The 18,309-nt window shown below is 45.9% G+C and overlaps 1 protein-coding gene across 1 annotated transcript; it reads left to right on the plus strand.

The window, feature by feature from the left end:
• Nucleotides 1–12,771: 12,771 nt before the first annotated feature.
• LOC123152033 (glycine--tRNA ligase, mitochondrial 1) lies at nt 12,772–18,174 on the plus strand. The gene is made up of 9 exons (XM_044571643.1): nt 12,772–13,308; nt 14,347–14,729; nt 14,814–14,931; nt 15,771–15,965; nt 16,128–16,352; nt 16,525–16,584; nt 16,812–16,892; nt 16,992–17,397; nt 17,647–18,174. The coding sequence occupies exons 1-9, from the start codon at nt 12,787–12,789 to the stop codon at nt 17,880–17,882; spliced, it is 2,226 nt and encodes a 741-aa protein (XP_044427578.1). The 5' UTR covers nt 12,772–12,786; the 3' UTR covers nt 17,883–18,174.
• The last annotated feature ends 135 nt before the right edge of the window (nt 18,175–18,309 follow it).

Raw genomic sequence — 18,309 nt, forward strand, 5'->3', positions numbered from 1 at the left:
GCCGGGAAAAGCAGCTGCAGCAGGACCATGGGGTTCGGCGCAAGGAAGAGCGAGAGGAGGGAGAGGGGATCGGGCGAAGGGAGAGACAAGGCGGCACAGGAGGGAGAGATGGGATCGAGCACGCCTCCTGGCTCGATGCGTGCGTATGAGGTAGCGGCGCACTGGAGGGAACGAGGGAGAGGGGAGATGGGGATCGAGCTAGGGTTACGGGGGGAGCTTTACTGGGCCTTAGGGAGGCCGGCCCAGGGAGAGGAAAGGCTGTGCCTAGGGAGGTTTGGGCCGGAAGTGGATGGGCCCTAGAGAGGCCTGGGTCTCTCTTCTCCCTTAAGTCTTTAAAAAAACCTTCTAGAAATCAGAAAACCGCAAAGAAAGAAAGGAAAGGAAAGAAAGGATTAGAGGAAGGATTTGGGCATGCGGAATATTTTTCCGGACTCGCAAAAATATGCTCGTTCCGAGAAATTAGAAAAGGCCATGATAGAAAGATTTAAATTCAAACTCATTTGATTTAAATTCAAATGATTTGAATGGGAAGTGGGTGATAGGAGGTCCAAAAATGTTCGGATACTTGGTGGAGCTCCGGAAAATAGAGAAAAGATATATAGCAAAGATAGAGGCCAAGAGTTGTGATAACTACAACATTGGGATTTTTACAAGTGTGTTATGGTGAATTTCAAATTAAAGAAATATTTTAATATAGCTCCCTACTACTGGGAGGATATGTTATAAAGAGAAGTCACCCTTCCCTCGATTTAAATGGATCGAAGATCCACACAAATTATTTAGTTGAGATGCAAAAGATTTATGACATGATGCAATGCACATGATGCAAAGATGAATGCAACAAACCAACAACTCACACGACGAAAACCCGGAAACCCTGGAAGGCATCTGAAGCTCCGGCCTTGGGGCGTCACAACACTCCACCCCTATGAGAGGATCTCGTCCCGAGATCTAGAATGGCACCGGAGGGAAAACGGAAGAGAAAGAGAAGAGGTAAAAATAAGTTGCTTCTTTGACAAACGAGTGAAACCAAGAAACCTTGAAAAGTTGAACAAATTGAAAGAAAGAATACAAGGAGATGAACGAAGTTGAAAACACTCCGTTAGAAAAGAGGGACAAGGAAGAACAACTTCGAGCAGCACTCCGGTTGAGAAGTTATGCAAGACTTGATACGGTGAAAAGAACTTGAGCAGAGGACACGACACTCCGGTTAAACAAGATAGAGAAGGAATAAGACTGATATAATTTGGACAGCACTTCGACTGTAAATGGAAGAAATTGAACATGATCTTGACAAACCGAGATGAGGAGTGAAAAAAAACAACATCACTAGACCTCCGGGAGAAAGAATAGAATAAAGATAATTGAGACAAAAGAATGTAGAAGAAAATGCCAAGTTCTGCTACAAAGAGCTTGAAAAGGCATCTTTAGGAGAAGGGTCGAACGGAGTTGTTGAAAAAACAACAACAAAAAGAATAAGCTTGATATGGTCTTATGGAATACATCTCAAATTATGAGGTGACAACCTGCCACTCACGGGAAAAAGAATTGGATTGGTATGAGCAAGGAGACAAGAAACTTATTTCACCGGGAGGATAGCTGAAGAACTTGGGTCACTTATAAGCACCATGGATAGCAACACTCCTCAGGGAAGGCTTTAGGTGAAATATATCCAAAGATAACTCCAAAGAAGAGGTTGATGGATTTAAAATACCTCATTCTTAACAACATGTGGAACATGAAACATGAACTCAATTATCAAGAATGACATAATACCACCTCCAATGATACGGACGAAAGAATTGCACTCCGGATAGCAAGAAGAAGAAAACTTGAGTTCCCCTGAAAAGAATCTTGACGAACACTTCGAGAAGGAATTAAATCCTTGATGAACCATCATGAAGAACCTTCATGAAGAACTCCGGTAAACGAAAATGAAGAGAAGTTGGAAACACAAGGTGAAACCTTGTAATGATTTAGATGGATCTCTGTGATAATTAGAGCTTGGAACTCCGGGAAAAAAGAGGAGATGAAAACAATTGAAAACCGAGAGCTTGATGAGCCTCCGGAATAAGGAATTAAATCACTTGGATGAAACAAGAATAAGAATTACATTATGCTTATCCTTCACCAAATTAAATTGATGACAATCAACGGATTTGGCATATTACTTATTCTCGTAGAAAAGATTAAGAGAGTATAACATCAGACTTGGGAAGGTCTTCAACGAAACACCGGTAGGATTGAAACAACGAATGAATTTGTATGATAACGAAAGAGAAGCACTCTTGAACAAACCACCGTAAGAATTGAAAAAGAACGAATAAAACATGAAGAAACACCGGGAAGGATTAGCAAATAAACGAAGATGCTTGAGAGAATTTAGATCCATGAGAACGAAGAGATTACGAGCTGATTAGAGAATCCTTGATTTAAGCACCAGTATGATTTAGAGTATGAGAGCTGAAAGCTGGGAATGAGTGATATTTGAAAAGATGGCCTTCGGGGAAAAGAAATGAAAAAAAAACTCATGAAATTCTCCGGATGGGTGAAAAGAATTCCCACAATCGAAAATAATTATAAGAGGATGGCAACAAGCTAGAATCACGAATCTTGAAGAGAATGGAGCAGGATTGAGAGAAAAATCTTCTTCGGTCTTCAAAAGCAGAGAATGACGATGAGGAACACCACCACGAATTGTTTAGACACTTCGGAAGAATCAAAACAAAGAGGTTGAGCCAATGATGAATAGAATTCGACAGATCTTGGAGAAAACATAAGACTGATGATAATTCATTCTTACGTCAAACTTTGGAAGAATTTAGGCTAGCTCCGGGAAAATAAGAAGAGTCAGGTAAGATCCTGGGAAAAGACCTGTGGGTTAGGGCCCACTCAAAAGAAACACCGTTGAACAATTCAAAAGAGAGAAAGCACCGGTTGATTTGAATGACTTGAATGAGGGAACATCCTCGAAAGAGCTTGAACGAAAGCAGAGTGTAAGCACGAATCTTCGAGATATCTTGAACACTACGGAATAAATGAATAGCGAGAAATGAATGGTTATGAGGTGCACCGGCAAGAGAAGGCATTTGAAATGAGGAAAACGGATATGATCAACACCAAAAGCTTGATTTGAAACCATCGGAGAAGACAAGAATGAAGAAAGATGAACTTGAAGCTCCCTTAGCATCTTCGTGAGAATCACCGGATAAGAACATTGATGGAAAAGAATGGAAAGATTTCACATCAATAAGATGGATACTTGATTAAGAAATCTGAATCCTTGAAGGAAAAGGGTGGGTGGGCGGGAAAAACAAAGGCAAGTTGGAGACGGATGAAACAAACACCGTTCAGAAGAAACTGATACTTGATCTTGCGGATGTTGAAATGATCGGACCCACTTGAAGAGAAGCACACCGGTTAAAAAGGATTGACAAAAACAATCTTGATGAACATGAAGGATTTGTATTCACATCGGAGTATGAGAACACCACTATGAGAAAGGTGTGGAATCAACATTTGACTTCGAAGCAACTCGAATACCACATCTCAAAACAAAACAAGGATTGGCTTGCAGAATAAGCTAGAACAAACATATGATAGAGATTTCGTCCGAAGTTTTCGTGGTCGGGCCTACACGGGCTCGATCGTACAGCACCATCATGTACAAGGCAGTGCACATGACATACGAAGCGTCCCCGAGTCGGCATAGCCAAGGACTCTTTAAGACACAATGAGACCACTGTAAAACCAACCGTGGATAGGCGGACCACTAGACGTCGAACCCCAATTTCATATCATACATCTGTCGGAAAGATATCCTAAGAGCTACTTGAATTCCCACTTATAAACTCCCAAAAATTTCTGGTTATGCAATCAGGTGTTGGGGATACAGGGGAAGCATAATATCTCACCCAAAACTAACAAATCCTACATCCAGTTGTATCCATCCTTCAACACATAACCAAGAAACCTTCGGAAATCATCTACCTCAACCTTCGAAAAGCATCCGTTATACGAGTTATGGCGATACTCCCGAACTCCCGCCCCAGTACTGGGTGGCGTCGAGGTTATCTCACCAACAACTGCATAAAAGAGATTTTCGATGTCGGCGAAACTAAACTCAGGTATTCCAGAACTGCAATGATAAAATTGTGACGACAACACCTCGGATCTCAACTCCCCGGGACACTGCCACAACCCCTAAATGTCAGGAGGCACCAAGAACAATGTTCTCGTCACAAAACCATCGGAACGATTCCAAAATACCCGCGTGATCCTAAATTTTTTTTAGTGCAAATTTAAGAAGAGAAGAGTCAAAACTCTACGTCAGGATGCCTTACCAGAGCGACGAAGGGACTGGGGAGTAAAAAGAATTCCTAAACTCTCCGATATATAATTCCTAATGACTCAAAACATTTTTCTAGACTCAACAACGGCAGCTAATTCGATCAAGCAGTGGGGCTCCTAAGGTCGGGGAAGGCTCTGATTACCAACTTGTAACGCCCTCGATGCGGCTATATCTCCCACGTGTCGAAGCACGACTTAGAGGCATAACCGCATTGAAAGCAATGTCGCAAGTGAGGTAATCTTCACATAACCCATGTAATACATAAGGGACAGAGGTACATAGTTGGCTTACAATCGCCACTTCACACAATACATGAATAAAGCATTACATCATCCAGATACAATCAAGGTCCGACTACGGAACCAAAATAAAAGAAGACTACCCCAAAAGCTACACAGATCCCCGATCGACCCCAACTGGGCTCCACTACTGATCAACTAGAACGAAACAACACAAAGGACAAGATCTTCATCGAGCTCCTCCTGAGCTTGGTTGCGTCATCTGCACGGTAACCTCGGCACCTGCAAGCTGGTTTTGGAAGTATCTGTGAGCCACAGGGACTCAGCAATCTCACACCCTCGTGATCAAGACTATTTAAGCTTAAAGGTAAGGTAGTGGTATGAGGTGGAGCTGCAGCAAGCGACTAGCATATATGGTGGCTAACATACGCAAATGAGAGCGAGAAGAGAAGGCAAAGCACGTTCGAGAAGCTATGATCAAGAAGTGATCCTAGCACAACCTACGTCAAACATAACTCCAACACCGTGTTCACTTCCCGGACCCCGCCGAGAAGAGACCATCACGGTAACACGCGCGGTTGATGTATTTTAATTAAGGTCAACTTCAGGTTTTCTACAACCGGACGTTAACAAATTCCCATCTACCCATAACCGCGGGCACGGCTCTCGAAAGTTCAAAACCCTGCAGGGGTGTCCCAACTTAGCCCATCACAAGCTCTCACTGGTCAACGAAGGATATTCCTTCTAGCGGGAAGACCCGATCAGACTCGGAATCCCGGTTACAAGACATCCTCGACAATGGTAAAACAAGTCCAGCAAGACCACCCGATGCGCCGACATCCCGATAGGAGCTGCACATATCTCGTTCTCAGGGCAACACTGGATAAGCAATCCATACAACTAAAACCAGCCCTCGAGTTTCCCCGAGGTGGCGCTGCAAGGGGCTCTAGTTTGGACCAACACTTAGACAAGCACTGGCCCGGGGGGTTTAAAATAAAGATGACCCTTGGGCTGGCGTAACCCAAGGGAAAAAAGGCTAGGTGGCAAATGGTAAAACCAATGTTGGGCCTTGCTGGAGGAGTTTTATTCAAAGCGAACTGTCAAGGGGTTCCCATTATAACCCAACCGCGTAAGGAACGCAAAATCCGGGAACATAACACCAATATGACGGAAACTAGGGCGGCAAGAGTGGAACAAAACACCAGGCATAAGGCCGAGCCTTCCACCATTTACCAAGTATATAGATGCATTAATTAAATAAGATATATCGTGATATCCCAACAAAATATCCATGTTCCAACATGGAACAAGATTCAATCTTCACCTGCAACTAACAACGCTATAAGAGGGGCTGAGCAAAGCGGTAACATAGCCAAACAACGGTTTGCTAGGACAAGGTGGGTTAGAGGCTTGGTTTAACAATATGGGAGGCATGATAAGCAAGTGGTCGGTATCGCAGCATAGGCATAGCAAAAGAGCGAGCAACTAGCAAGCAAAGATAGAAGTGATTTCGAGGGTATGGTCATCTTGCCTGAGATCCCGCAAGGAAGAAGAACGAGTCCCTGAAGAAGACAAACGGACGTAGTCGAACGGTTCCTCACAAACGCGACGTTATCGGAACTAGCCCGAAGAAGCAACACCGGAAAGGAGCAAACAACATAATAAACAACCACCACATAAGCATGGCACGATGCACAACCAAGTATGATGCATGTCCGGTTTAATATGCATGGCATGGCAAAGTGCACAAGCAATCCTACAAATTAAGTGGAGCTCAATATGCAACGAGTTGCATATTAATGGAACACCACATGCCTTATTTAGTTCGATCTCGTTTAGGTACTCAACAATATTAAATGTTGCTAAACATGGCAAGAGGAGAGCATAAGGAGATCATCTATTTAGGCAAGTTTAAATGAGGCCGGAACGCCAAACAACAATTCCGGTAAAACCCCATATGCAATTGGCAATTTAAAGCAAACAACAATTTTAAACATTCTAATTGTTGTTATCATGATGCAGATGGCATGAATCAAGTTTATGCAATTTTTACGAAAATGTTGATAAGAGCATTATGAAGCATTTGTCACCGTGGTGGAAAGGAAGGGGTGCCACGACAACGATAACGAAAATGGTGCCACGACAGCGTTCCGGTTCCGGTAACTCGATTGAGATACCGATGCAAAGTGAAGTGTGCGGATGCGTGCAAAAGATGGTGGGGTGCTCCCGGATTTCGGGTGTCCCACGAGACGACGGTAACAAGGCAAAAGAGGGACAACGTGCATCGACAATTCGAGCACGGAGCAAGCACGAGCATCTCATACATCACACATGCATTAGTTCACGGGCGGTCATCTCGGCGGTTATACCTTTGAAGCGTGCATTATCGGAGCGGTTCGAGTCGGCGTAGATGAAGTAGTGGAAGTAGACGTTCTCAGACGTCGAGGGAAGTAGTGGTTCACGAGACGGTAGTCGAAGTAGTCGTCCTATCGTTCATCGGCGATGGTAGTGGTTCACGGCGATGGTAGTCGTTCACGTTCTTATTTGCACAATTTTTCGTAGATGTTCGGGATCACGATGAGGGACTTGACGTCCACGGAGGTTTCGAGGGTCAACGGTAGTTGTTCTCGTATCATCGTGGAAGTGGTCGTACTCGGCGGTGGTGGTACTTGGCGTTTCGTTCGGTACTCGTTCGGACATCCAAGGTCTTGTCGGTGGTGTACTTGGCTGTCTTGTTCCTTCGGTCTTGCCGGTCTCGGTAACGTGGTTGTACAATAGCGTCATCGAACTTGTCGAACCCGAACTCTTCGGTGGCGTCGTGGTACTTGGCGAATCCGGATACGGTCTTAGAGCCACGGTCTTAGCATCAACAGAAAGCGGAGACGCACGAAGGGCGAAGTAGTACGCTGCTGCTGCACGCCAGGCCAGCAGGAGGAGGCGCTCGGGAGCCCGACACGCCTAGACCGATGCTGCTACAACCTCGGGCTGCTGGAGCACTTCGGAGCTGCTTCTCGCAGATCCCAAGGATGACGAGCAGGTGCAGGCAGAGGAGGACGGTGCTGGCGACGCTGGCCTTGACGGCGCCATGGGTTCCCTGGACGGCATCCGGCAAGGCTGGAAGATGGCATCCGCGGGGGTTTCAGAGAGGCGAGGTGGAAGGAGGATCCCGAGCGGCGGCGAGGATGCAGCAGTGACGCGACGATGTGCAACAGTGAGCTCAGCGGGGCCTGGGCGCCGACAAGGAGAAAGCGGCGGGGCAGGGACGCGCGGCGGCGAGGCAAGTCAATGAGGAGGAGCCTGCGAGGGACCCTGTCACGGAGGCAGTGGAGGTGAACAGGGACGCGGGCGCCACGGGAGGAGCCGGGAAGAGCAGCTGCAGCAGGACCATGGGGTTCGGCGCAAGGAAGAGCGAGAGGAGGGAGAGGGGATCGGGCAAAGGGAGACACAAGGCGGCGCAGGAGGGAGAGATGGGATTGAGCACGCCTCCTGGCTCGATGCGTGCGTATGAGGTAGCGGCGCACTGGAGAGAACGAGGGAGAGGGGAGATGGGGATCGAGCTAGGGTTACGGGGGGAGCTTTACTGGGCCTTAGGGAAGCCGGCCCAGGGAGAGGAAAGGCTGCGCCTAGGGAGGTTTGGGCCGGAAGTGGATGGGCCCTAGAGAGGCCTGGGTCTCTCTTCTCCCTTAAGTCTTTAAAAAAACCTTCTAGAAATCAGAAAACCGCAAAGAAAGAAAGGAAAGGAAAGAAAGGATTAGAGGAAGGATTTGGGCATGCTGAATATTTTTCCGGACTCACAAAAATATGCTCGTTCCGAGAAAATAGAAAAGGCCATGATAGAAAGATTTAAATTCAAACTCATTTGATTTAAATTCAAATGATTTGAATGGGAAGTGGGTGATAGGAGGTCCAAAAATGTTCGGATACTTGGTGGAGCTCCGGAAAATAGAGAAAAGATATATAGCAAAGATAGAGGCCAAGAGTTATGATAACTACAACATTGGGATTTTTACAAGTGTGTTATGGTGAATTTCAAATTAAAGAAATATTTTAATATAGCTCCCTACTACCGGGAGGATATGTTATAAAGAGAAGTCACCCTTCCCTCGATTTAAATGGATCGAAGATCCACACAAATTATTTAGTTGAGATGCAAAAGATTTATGACATGATGCAATGCACATGATGCAAAGATGAATGCAACAAACCAACAACTCACACGACGAAAACCCGGAAACCCTGGAAGGCATCTGAAGCTCCGGCCTTGGGGCGTCACAAGTGTAGGCATTCATAAGCACAAATAATATTGTCCGTTATCAATCTTCCCGGCACAAAAGCGGACTGTTCCTTTGATATTATATCTGGCAACACCTGTTTTAATTTGTTCGCAATCACCTTCGAAGCGATCTTATATAAAACATTTCACAGGCTGATCGGTCTAAACTGGGACATGTGAGTCTGATTGGTTACCTTTGGTATTAGGACAAGGATCGTGCCATTGATTCTTTTGGGGCTTTCTTCCCCCTCGGACAATTCTAAGCACTATGTTAGTGACATCCTCCCAACACACGTCCCAATGTTTCTAATAAAACAGGGCTGGAAAACCATCAGGCCCCGGAGCCTTCGTAGGGTACATCTGAAAAAAGGGCCGTTTTTACCTCCTCCTGTGTATATGGGGCACATAGGTCCCTATTCATGGCCGTTGTAACTTTGCACGGTACATGTTGAAGCACGTCTGCTATACCCTGCACTCCCTCTGATGCATAAAGTTCTTGGTAGAAATTGTTTGCCATGGCTTTTAACTAAGCTTTGTCCTCTACCATTACACCCAAAGTGTTCTGCAGCGCCTGGATCATATTTTTCTTCCTCCTCATGCTTGCTCGGAGGTGGAAGAATTTCGTGTTTTTGTCACCTGATGAGAGCCACTCAATTCTCGCCCGTTGTCTCCACATTATCTCTTCGCAGTGGTATAGTTCCACCAGTCTTTCATTGATCTTTAGTTCCACATGGCTTGGTGCTGCACGCAGTAGGTCGCCTTTCAGCTCATCCACCTTCTTCTTCAGTTCCTTTATCTCCCATCGCACGCTACCAAATGATTGTTTATTCCATCTGGTTAAACCCCTGGACACTCTCGACAGTTTATCTTGCAGCTGATGTACCATAGCGCATGGTCCCATCGCTGCCCATTCTATTTCAATTGTCCCCCTGAACTCCTCATGCTTTTCCCACATTGCCTCGTAACGGAAGGATCGGTTTTGCACTGTCTCATGTGCTCGGCCGAAATCCAGTGGTATGAGCCCATGATCCGAGGTTGCAGCCGAGAGATGCTCTACTGTCGCCATTGGGTAGCGCGCCATCCAATCAGTGTTAACCAGGGCACGGTCTAGCCTACATCTGGTGTAAGTGCCTCCCGCCACTCTTTTTTCAAACGTCCAAAACGGCCCTTGAAGCCGATGTCTAGCAACATGCAAACATCTGTGGCTTCTTGAAATGCTTGCATCTGGGCATTGCTACGTCTTCCGGTGCCCTCGTGTTCGTCTGGACGTAACACTCCATTGAAATCCCCCATGCACACCCACGGGAGATTGCTCAAAGTGCTAATATTCTTCAGAACACTCCAAGTTTGATGCCTCAAGTTGGTTTGAGCCTCTCCGTATACAACTGTCAATCTCCACTTGTCGTGACCCTGTTCCTATACAGACACATCAAGATGGTAACAAGAGTAACCCAAAATCTCCACATTTATTTCATTATTCCAGAAAATCCCTAGTCCACCACTTCTACCTCGGCTATCCACCACATAAGAACTATCATATCCCAAAGTACCAGCTAAAGCTTCTACCCTAGAACCTTCTATTTGCGTTTCAACAATACACAAAAGGGTAGGGGCAAATTTCCTCGCGAATTCGCGAAGTTCTTGGACTGTCGCAGGGTTGCCCACACCGCGACAGTTCCAACACAAAGTACTCATTGGGATGGGCGGCGCTCCTTGAAGGAGCCCGCCAAATTCTTAACAACAGTACTTGGGATGTCCTTTGCTTCATCTTCTAGCCTTGTCCTCTTCGGATCCCTATGCAGCATTGGGCTGACCATGTTATTTCCCATAACCACAAGAGCCAATTCAGTAGCATTTGGGCGCGTGTTGGATTGCAAGCCAGCACCTCCCCGATTCTGTCCAGGAGGTGTTCTGTCAACGCGCTTTCTACTCGCCTCATTCGTTGCCATATCATCTGTGACCTCCAGCTCGTCCTCCTAGTTTCCTGCCCCAAGATCCTCCTTCCCAGCAGTATGTTCTCCTCCTGATCTACCTCCTCGGCGACCCCGGTTGCCTCCTGGACCACGCCCAGGCCGCATAGTCCAGCTAGCCCGTAGGTCCTTGAAAACCAGAGACGATGGAGGGTGGACTCCATCACCATGTTCCTTGAAAACATGTCCTAGATGCCCACAAATTGCACACCAATCTGGCAAACACTCATATTTCACCCGGTAGATTTGTCTCTTCTAATTCCTGACCAGAGACACTGCATTTTTAGGGGCTTGTGAACATTGACTCAGACCCAAACACGATAAAAATTTCCAGCGAAGTCAAACGAAGCCGCTTCTGAGAATAAGACTTCCCCTACTTTTGCAGCCAAGGACGGAACCAGATGTGCAAACAGGCTTGGTACATCATGGATCTGGATCCATATATCTATTATGTCAAGCTTCACCTTAGATGGCTGAGTCTCCCCGTCATAGGGGGATATGATGACCGCATGACCTCTAAAATTTCATGGTCCCTCCAGCGTGACTCTCTCCCAATCGGCAAGGCAGTGGAATTGCATAGTGTACATATTTGATTCAAGGGGCTTGAAGTTCACCGTCTGTGCGAGATCCCAGACCGATCTCATGTTCCTGAAGAACCATCCCTGACTATAGGGTTTATCGATGTGCACACGTGCCACCGCCATCCATCTAGCAACATGTTGGGGGACAACATCTTCATCCACCACTACATCATCCATGTCGTCCTCCTGGAGACCCAACTCCGCCATGAGTTGCTCGATCTCTGTCGCGGAAGTGGAGCCGCCGGCAGACGCCGACCCTCCTGTACCTTCCGCAGCCATGACTGAAATCCTTACCCGATCTGAAGACACCGGGTAATGTTGAAGCCGAAAACCCTAGCCACCCGCCTGGACGAGAAGGGACAACAGACCCGGCCGGGGCGGTGATGCCAGTCGCCTAAATCAGCCGAGTCGATCCCCTGCCCAGATCGTGGGGAGGGAAGAAGAAAATTTTCTCAATGACGGCTGGGAGCGCCGCCGAGAGGAAAAACCCTAACTTCGTACGAGGAGAAGGAAAAACTCGGCGCAAACACGAGTGATCGCTGTTGGTCTACACGAGTTAGCGTGCGACATTGGAGGTCCTGGCTAGCGAGGCTAGCGTGCGGCGTATCAAAATTTATTAGTACCACCTCGCGTATATGTTTTAAATTTAAACTGAAAGCGTAAATTCTCAGGAAGAAGTGTATTGTGACGGTGAACCCACTGAGTCAATCCGTGCTTTATCCCTGTGCTGCAAATCTTCATCGTCCGATAGTAATGCCCCAACGGTCCAGATCACATTCCAACTATAGCTGGCCAAACGGGCCGGCCCGGCCCGGCACGGCACGGCCCATCCTAATCGTGCCTGGCACGGCTCGGCCCGCGAAGGCACGATTATTATACGGGCCGTGCCGTGCCGGCCCGCGTGCTGCAGCCTGCAGCTCAGGCACGGCCCGTATGCTAATCGGGCCGGCCCATCGGCCCGCTAGGCCCGCTAATATGCCTCCTATTTTGCGCACTGGGCGTTTTTAGCCTATTTTTACCTGTTGGGCCACATTAGGATACATAAAAAAAAATAAAAAAAGATAACCAGGCCGTGCCGTGTCGGCCCGCGTGCTCGGCCTTCAGGCCCAGGCACGGCCCTTGGCGTGCCGCGTGCCGGGCCTGGCCCGTTTAGCACGTGCCGTGCCGTGCCGGCCCAGCTATCCCGGCCCGTTTGGCCACCTATAATCCCAACACACTGCCACTCTTGCGTAAACATCCCTCCAATACTCTATCACACACGAGGCACCTAACAAGCCAGGCCCGGATCACGCAGACACACTTCCACCGAATGGCAATAAGTTGGTAACACGAGGGTGGAAACGCACAACCGCCGCGACCTCGGACCCTGTCGATGGTGTTTATGCGATTCCGCCCCCAGCTTATCGTCTCCTCCCTCTCCCGAGCCCCTAAACCCAGCAGAACCCTAGCCCCACAGCCCCTCGCCGCCGCCGCGCGCCGCCGCTCCCTCACCGCGACCCTTTCCTTCTTCTCCTCCTCCTCCATGGCAGGGGCAGCACCCTCGGAAGAAGCGCTCCGCCGGGCGCTGGCGGAGAGGCAGGCGGCAGTGGACGCGCAGGCTGAGGCCGTGCGGTCACTCAAGGCCTCCGGCGCCAAGGTGGGCGTCGACGCGGCGGTCGAGGCGCTGAAGGCTCTAAAGATCGAGGCTGGCGCGGCCGCGCGCAGGCTGCAGGCCGCCGTCGGGTCCGGCGGAGGCGCGGCGCGGGAGGAGATGCGGCAGGCAGTGGGGAACACCCTCGAGCGGAAGCTCTTCTACATACCATCTTTCAAGATCTACCGCGGCGTCGCCGGCCTGTACGACTACGGCCCGCCCGGGTGTGCGGTCAAGTCCAACGTCCTGGCCTTCTGGAGGCAGGTGAGTGAGGCCGCCAGCCCATCTCGAAATGTCGTGGTTTATTTTTCATGCTTGTATCGTAGTCGATGTTGCCTAGCTGCTGCGATTTGATGTAGGGGTACTGGGGTAGCGATGATTTACCACTTGCACTGTGGTTTATGTGGAAATTGCATATGGAATCTTGATATTAAGCAAAGAAGACAGTTACCCATGTTTTAGTAAAGAATCTAGATATGGAATATTTCAAGTGCACACCTCTAAAGTCAATTAAACAAGCTGTTTTTAGTTTTTACATATCACTTGCATTTTCTGCTGCTGTAGTACTCGGATTACAATATGGCAATTTACTTATGACGAAGATTCCTGGTGTCAGTTCATTAGTACTAGTTGGCAAATATGGATTTTGTCGGGTCATTTCTATGCCTGATATTGGTGGATCAGTGTTCGATTTGCTTGTTTGTATTGGCATGGTTCTGTTTTTTTTTCTGAATTAGTTTCTGTGCTTGATGTTGGTTGGATTTAGATGCTCCAATCCATATTGGGGTACTGGGGTACTGGGGTAGCGATGATTTACTACTTGATGTTGCCTAGCTGCTGCAATTTGATGTAGGGGTACTGGGGTAGGGATGATTTACTACTTGCACTGTGTTTTATGTGGAACTTGCATATGGAATCTAGATATGGAAACTTACAAGTGCACACCTCTAAAGGCAATTAAACAAGCTTTTTTTAGTTTTTACATATCACTTGCATTTTCTGCCACTGCAGTACTCGAATTACATATGGCAATTTATTTATGACGAAGATTCCTGATGTCAGTTCATTAGTACTAGTTGGCAAATATGGATTTTGTCAGTTCATTTCTATGCCTGATATTGGTGGAGATAAGGGTTCGATTTGCTAGCTTGTATTGGTACGGTTCTGTTTCTTTCTGAATTATTTTCTGTGCTTGATGTTGGTTGGGTTTAGATAGTAATATATTTTATGGCGCTGTATTTTATGACATCATCTCGTGCAATTTGTTCTGGGAAGATGCTAATTTCTCCATTCCTTTTCCAGCATTTTGTTTTGGAGGAGAATATGTTGGAGGTTGACTGCCCCTGTGTGACACCTGAGGTTGTCTTGAAGGCATCAGGGCACGTCGATAAGTTCACCGACCTCATGGTTAAGGATGAGAAGACAGGCACATGCTATCGTGCTGATCACCTGTTGAAAGATTTCTGCAAGGACAAGCTTGAGAAGGATCTCACCTTGTCCCCTGAGACGGCTGCCGAGTTTAAGCGCGTCCTTGCTGTGTTAGATGACCTCTCACGAGAGGAACTCGGTGCAAAGATCAAGGAATATGGCATTGTTGCCCCTGATACAAAGAACCCACTCTCTGCTCCCTACCCATTCAATCTTATGTTCCAGACATCAATTGGCCCAACAGGTCTTAGCGTGGGGTAAGAAGATTACCAGTCACCACATTAATCATGTTTTTTGTGTTGAATTGACCAAACATGCTCATTTTTTGTGTGAACAAACAGGTATATGAGGCCAGAGACTGCACAGGGTATTTTTGTCAACTTCAAGGACTTGTACTACTACAATGGCCAAAAGCTTCCCTTTGCAGCAGCTCAAATTGGTCAAGCATTCCGTAACGAGGTCTGTGTTGTGTCACACCATGCTTTTAGCTTTCATTGGATTGTCAGTAACTGCCATTTCACTTGTTAATTCTTTGCATGTTTGCAATGGTATTATACTTCACTAACAGATTATTCTTCATATGATGATTCAGCACATAGTGTTTGCTTCATGAATTTAATCAAATGTTCAATCTCGACTTCTTTTTTTCATGGAATTTATGATTCTGTTGACTTAGACTACTATTTTTTTTATTAAAAATATTTATGCAACATGATTTTTAATGAATGATGGGCGTTCTTCATGTGGCAACAATACTGCTAAACCTAGACTTTTTTATATAGAGAATGTGTGGTGCTGTTGTTTAAACTACTCTACTTCTGTTTTTGTTAAAAATGTTTTGCAACATGATTTTTGAATGAATGGTTGTTGATCTTCATGCTGTGAAAAGAAGATGAACGGTAAATCTAGACTTTTTATACACAGAGTGTATTATGCTGTTGTTAAACTACCCACTTCCGCAACATGATTTTGAATGAATGATAGGTGATATACCTGTTTAAAATAAGATGCAACGTTCTCCATTTACATCACACTTCATATGATTGTTTTGAATACCTGCATGAACAATGTGATTTAAAATATGTGCTGTTATTTCATTATTCCATTTATATAAAACCTTCATTGCGTTCAGACTTGAATGCTTGGGAGAAATTTAGACCTGCTAACATACATGGCTAAACATACATTTGTCATGCACTATAATGTTATAAACATTTGAAGAGTGGAAAATTCGCTTGCAGTAGTAAGATATATATTCTTTGCATCCACTCACTACTTTCTACTTATTTGACAATCAGATCTCTCCACGTCAAGGTCTTCTACGAGTGCGTGAATTCACATTGGCCGAGATTGAGCACTTCGTAGATCCTGAGGATAAGTCACATCCCAAGTTTGTTGATGTTGCTGATTTGGAGTTCTTGATGTTTCCGAGAGAGCTGCAGCTCTCAGGGGAGCCGGCCAAGTTAACGAAGCTTGCAGAAGCAGTTTCGAAGGTTTGAACTTGATGTCTATCTTATCTTTTGTTGAGTTACTTGTTTTTCTTCTTCCGTTTGGATTAGAGGCAGTTGAGTTAGTCACTTTTCATCTTCTTCCACTTTGGATTAGAGGTGGTTCGCTTCTATTTCTAGAACTTATAATATGTTTCTTCCTTACAGGGAACTGTTAATAATGAGACACTTGGTTACTTTATTGGAAGGGTCTATCTTTTCCTGACACGTTTGGGAATTGATAAGAGCCGATTGCGCTTCAGACAGCATCTACCTAATGAGATGGCTCATTATGCTGCTGACTGCTGGGATGCAGAGATTGAGTGTTCTTATGGATGGACAGAGTGTGTAGGCATTGCAGATAGATCTGCATATGATTTAAAAGCTCATTCTGTAAGCTATATCTCATCCCATGAATACTTTTGCAGTTACTGATTTTAGTCCTTTGGACATGTTGCAATTGAAATGGAAGTCGCTCCTTTCATTCATTAATATATTTAGTCTCGACTGTGTTCTTGAGTGTGCAACTAATGTTGATAATGCTTTCCTGATTGGTGTGTCCTAGGAGAAAAGTGGCGTTCCACTTGTTGCTCATGAAAAGTTTTCAAAGCCTAGAGAAGTTGAGGTGAGTTATCTATCAGATTTGATTCTTCAGTATTTTTGGAGTCACTAATAATGTACCACTATTGAATAATGTGTGCTACTAGTTATGTTTTATTTTTGCTCCTGAAGGAGTATATTACAAGTTCCATCATCAAGAAGCATTCTTTCATGACATTATTACAGTCTTTGTCCTTTAATGCACAATCAATTAGGTCTACCATTAATATATCTGAATTTCCTTGCTGCTAGAAACTTGTTATCGTGCCCTCAAAGAAAGACCTAGGGCTTGCTTTCAAGGGCAATCAGAAGATGGTGGTTGAAGCATTGGAGGTAACACATCTTGTGCTCTGTCTACAATTTCTTAGGCAAGTTTTATCATGTCTACCAAAGTAGAAACTTTTGTCATTGACTTTATTCTTGGACAAACAGGCTATGAGTGAGAAGGAAGCAATGGACATGAAGGCTGCACTGGAATCTAATGGGGAGACGAACTTCCAAGTTTGCACACTTGGAAAGGAAGTGGTGATTACAAAGAAAATGGTATCGATCAGTATGGAGAAGAAGCTGGAGCACCAGCGAGTCTTCACCCCTTCAGTTGTTGAGCCCTCATTTGGCATAGGGAGGATAATCTATTGTCTGTTTGAGCATTCCTTCTACACAAGACCTAGCAAATCAGAAGAGGAGCAGCTGAATGTCTTCCGTTTCCCTCCTATCGTGGCTCCTATCAAGTGCACTGTGTTCCCGCTGGTAAAGAATCAAGAGTTTGATGATGCCGCCAAAGTGCTTGATAAAGAATTAACAGCTGCAGGCATCTCACACATTATTGACACGACTGGTACGTGATATACCATATTGAGCAGGAAAATAGTTTCTCGACCATTACCTTTATTAGCTTCTTATAAATAAAAAAATAAAGAAACTTAAACAGCATTGTTTGTCATACCGCGAAGTATATCGTGGAATTTCATGATGGAAGCTGATGTGGCTGAATAGCTATATACACTGGGACATGTACAAATCACCATTGGACATAGCACCAAGGCTTACTAACTGCACATGCTCATATTGTTATTTGCTTCTGAAGGCATTTCTATCGGGAGGAGGTACGCAAGAACGGACGAGATCGGTGTTCCTTTTGCAGTAACTGTCGATTCTGCAACAGAGGTGACGATCCGAGAGAGGGACAGCAAACAGCAGGTGAGGGTGGGCATCGACGAGGTGGCATCGGTGGTGAAGGAGCTGACAGAAGGCCAAAGCACCTGGACCGATATTTCATTCAAGTATCCCAGCCATATCGGTCCCCAAGGTGACCAGGAGTAAGTTGTCTGGCTACAGTTTGCACCGTCCTCGTCCAGATCACCAAAACGTCAATTCATCTTCCAGTTGCCCGGTTGATACCGTACTGCTGTTGATGCGAGTTCTGCATGCATACATGCTGCAGACACCCGTACTTATTTCACCCATTGTCATTATCTTACCTATACATTTTGAGAATGTTTTACCATACACACACAATGGAATTGACATCATCTACCATACATTTTGAGTCTTAAGGAGTACGTCAAGTTGTAATGAAGCTATTGAATTTTCAATCTTTCACCTACTTGTGGCATCTCTTGTGGACAGTCGAAGATTTTTCTCGCCGCCCATGTGTTGGAAGTCTTGTAAGGTGGCTCCGGGTCTCCCACGCATTCTCCTCCACCACCTTTGACGCCTGTTTAACACGGCCTGGTACACGGACATCGCC

Source organism: Triticum aestivum, chromosome 7A, assembly GCF_018294505.1.
Source record: "Triticum aestivum cultivar Chinese Spring chromosome 7A, IWGSC CS RefSeq v2.1, whole genome shotgun sequence".
Taxonomy (NCBI): Eukaryota; Viridiplantae; Streptophyta; class Magnoliopsida; order Poales; family Poaceae; genus Triticum; species Triticum aestivum.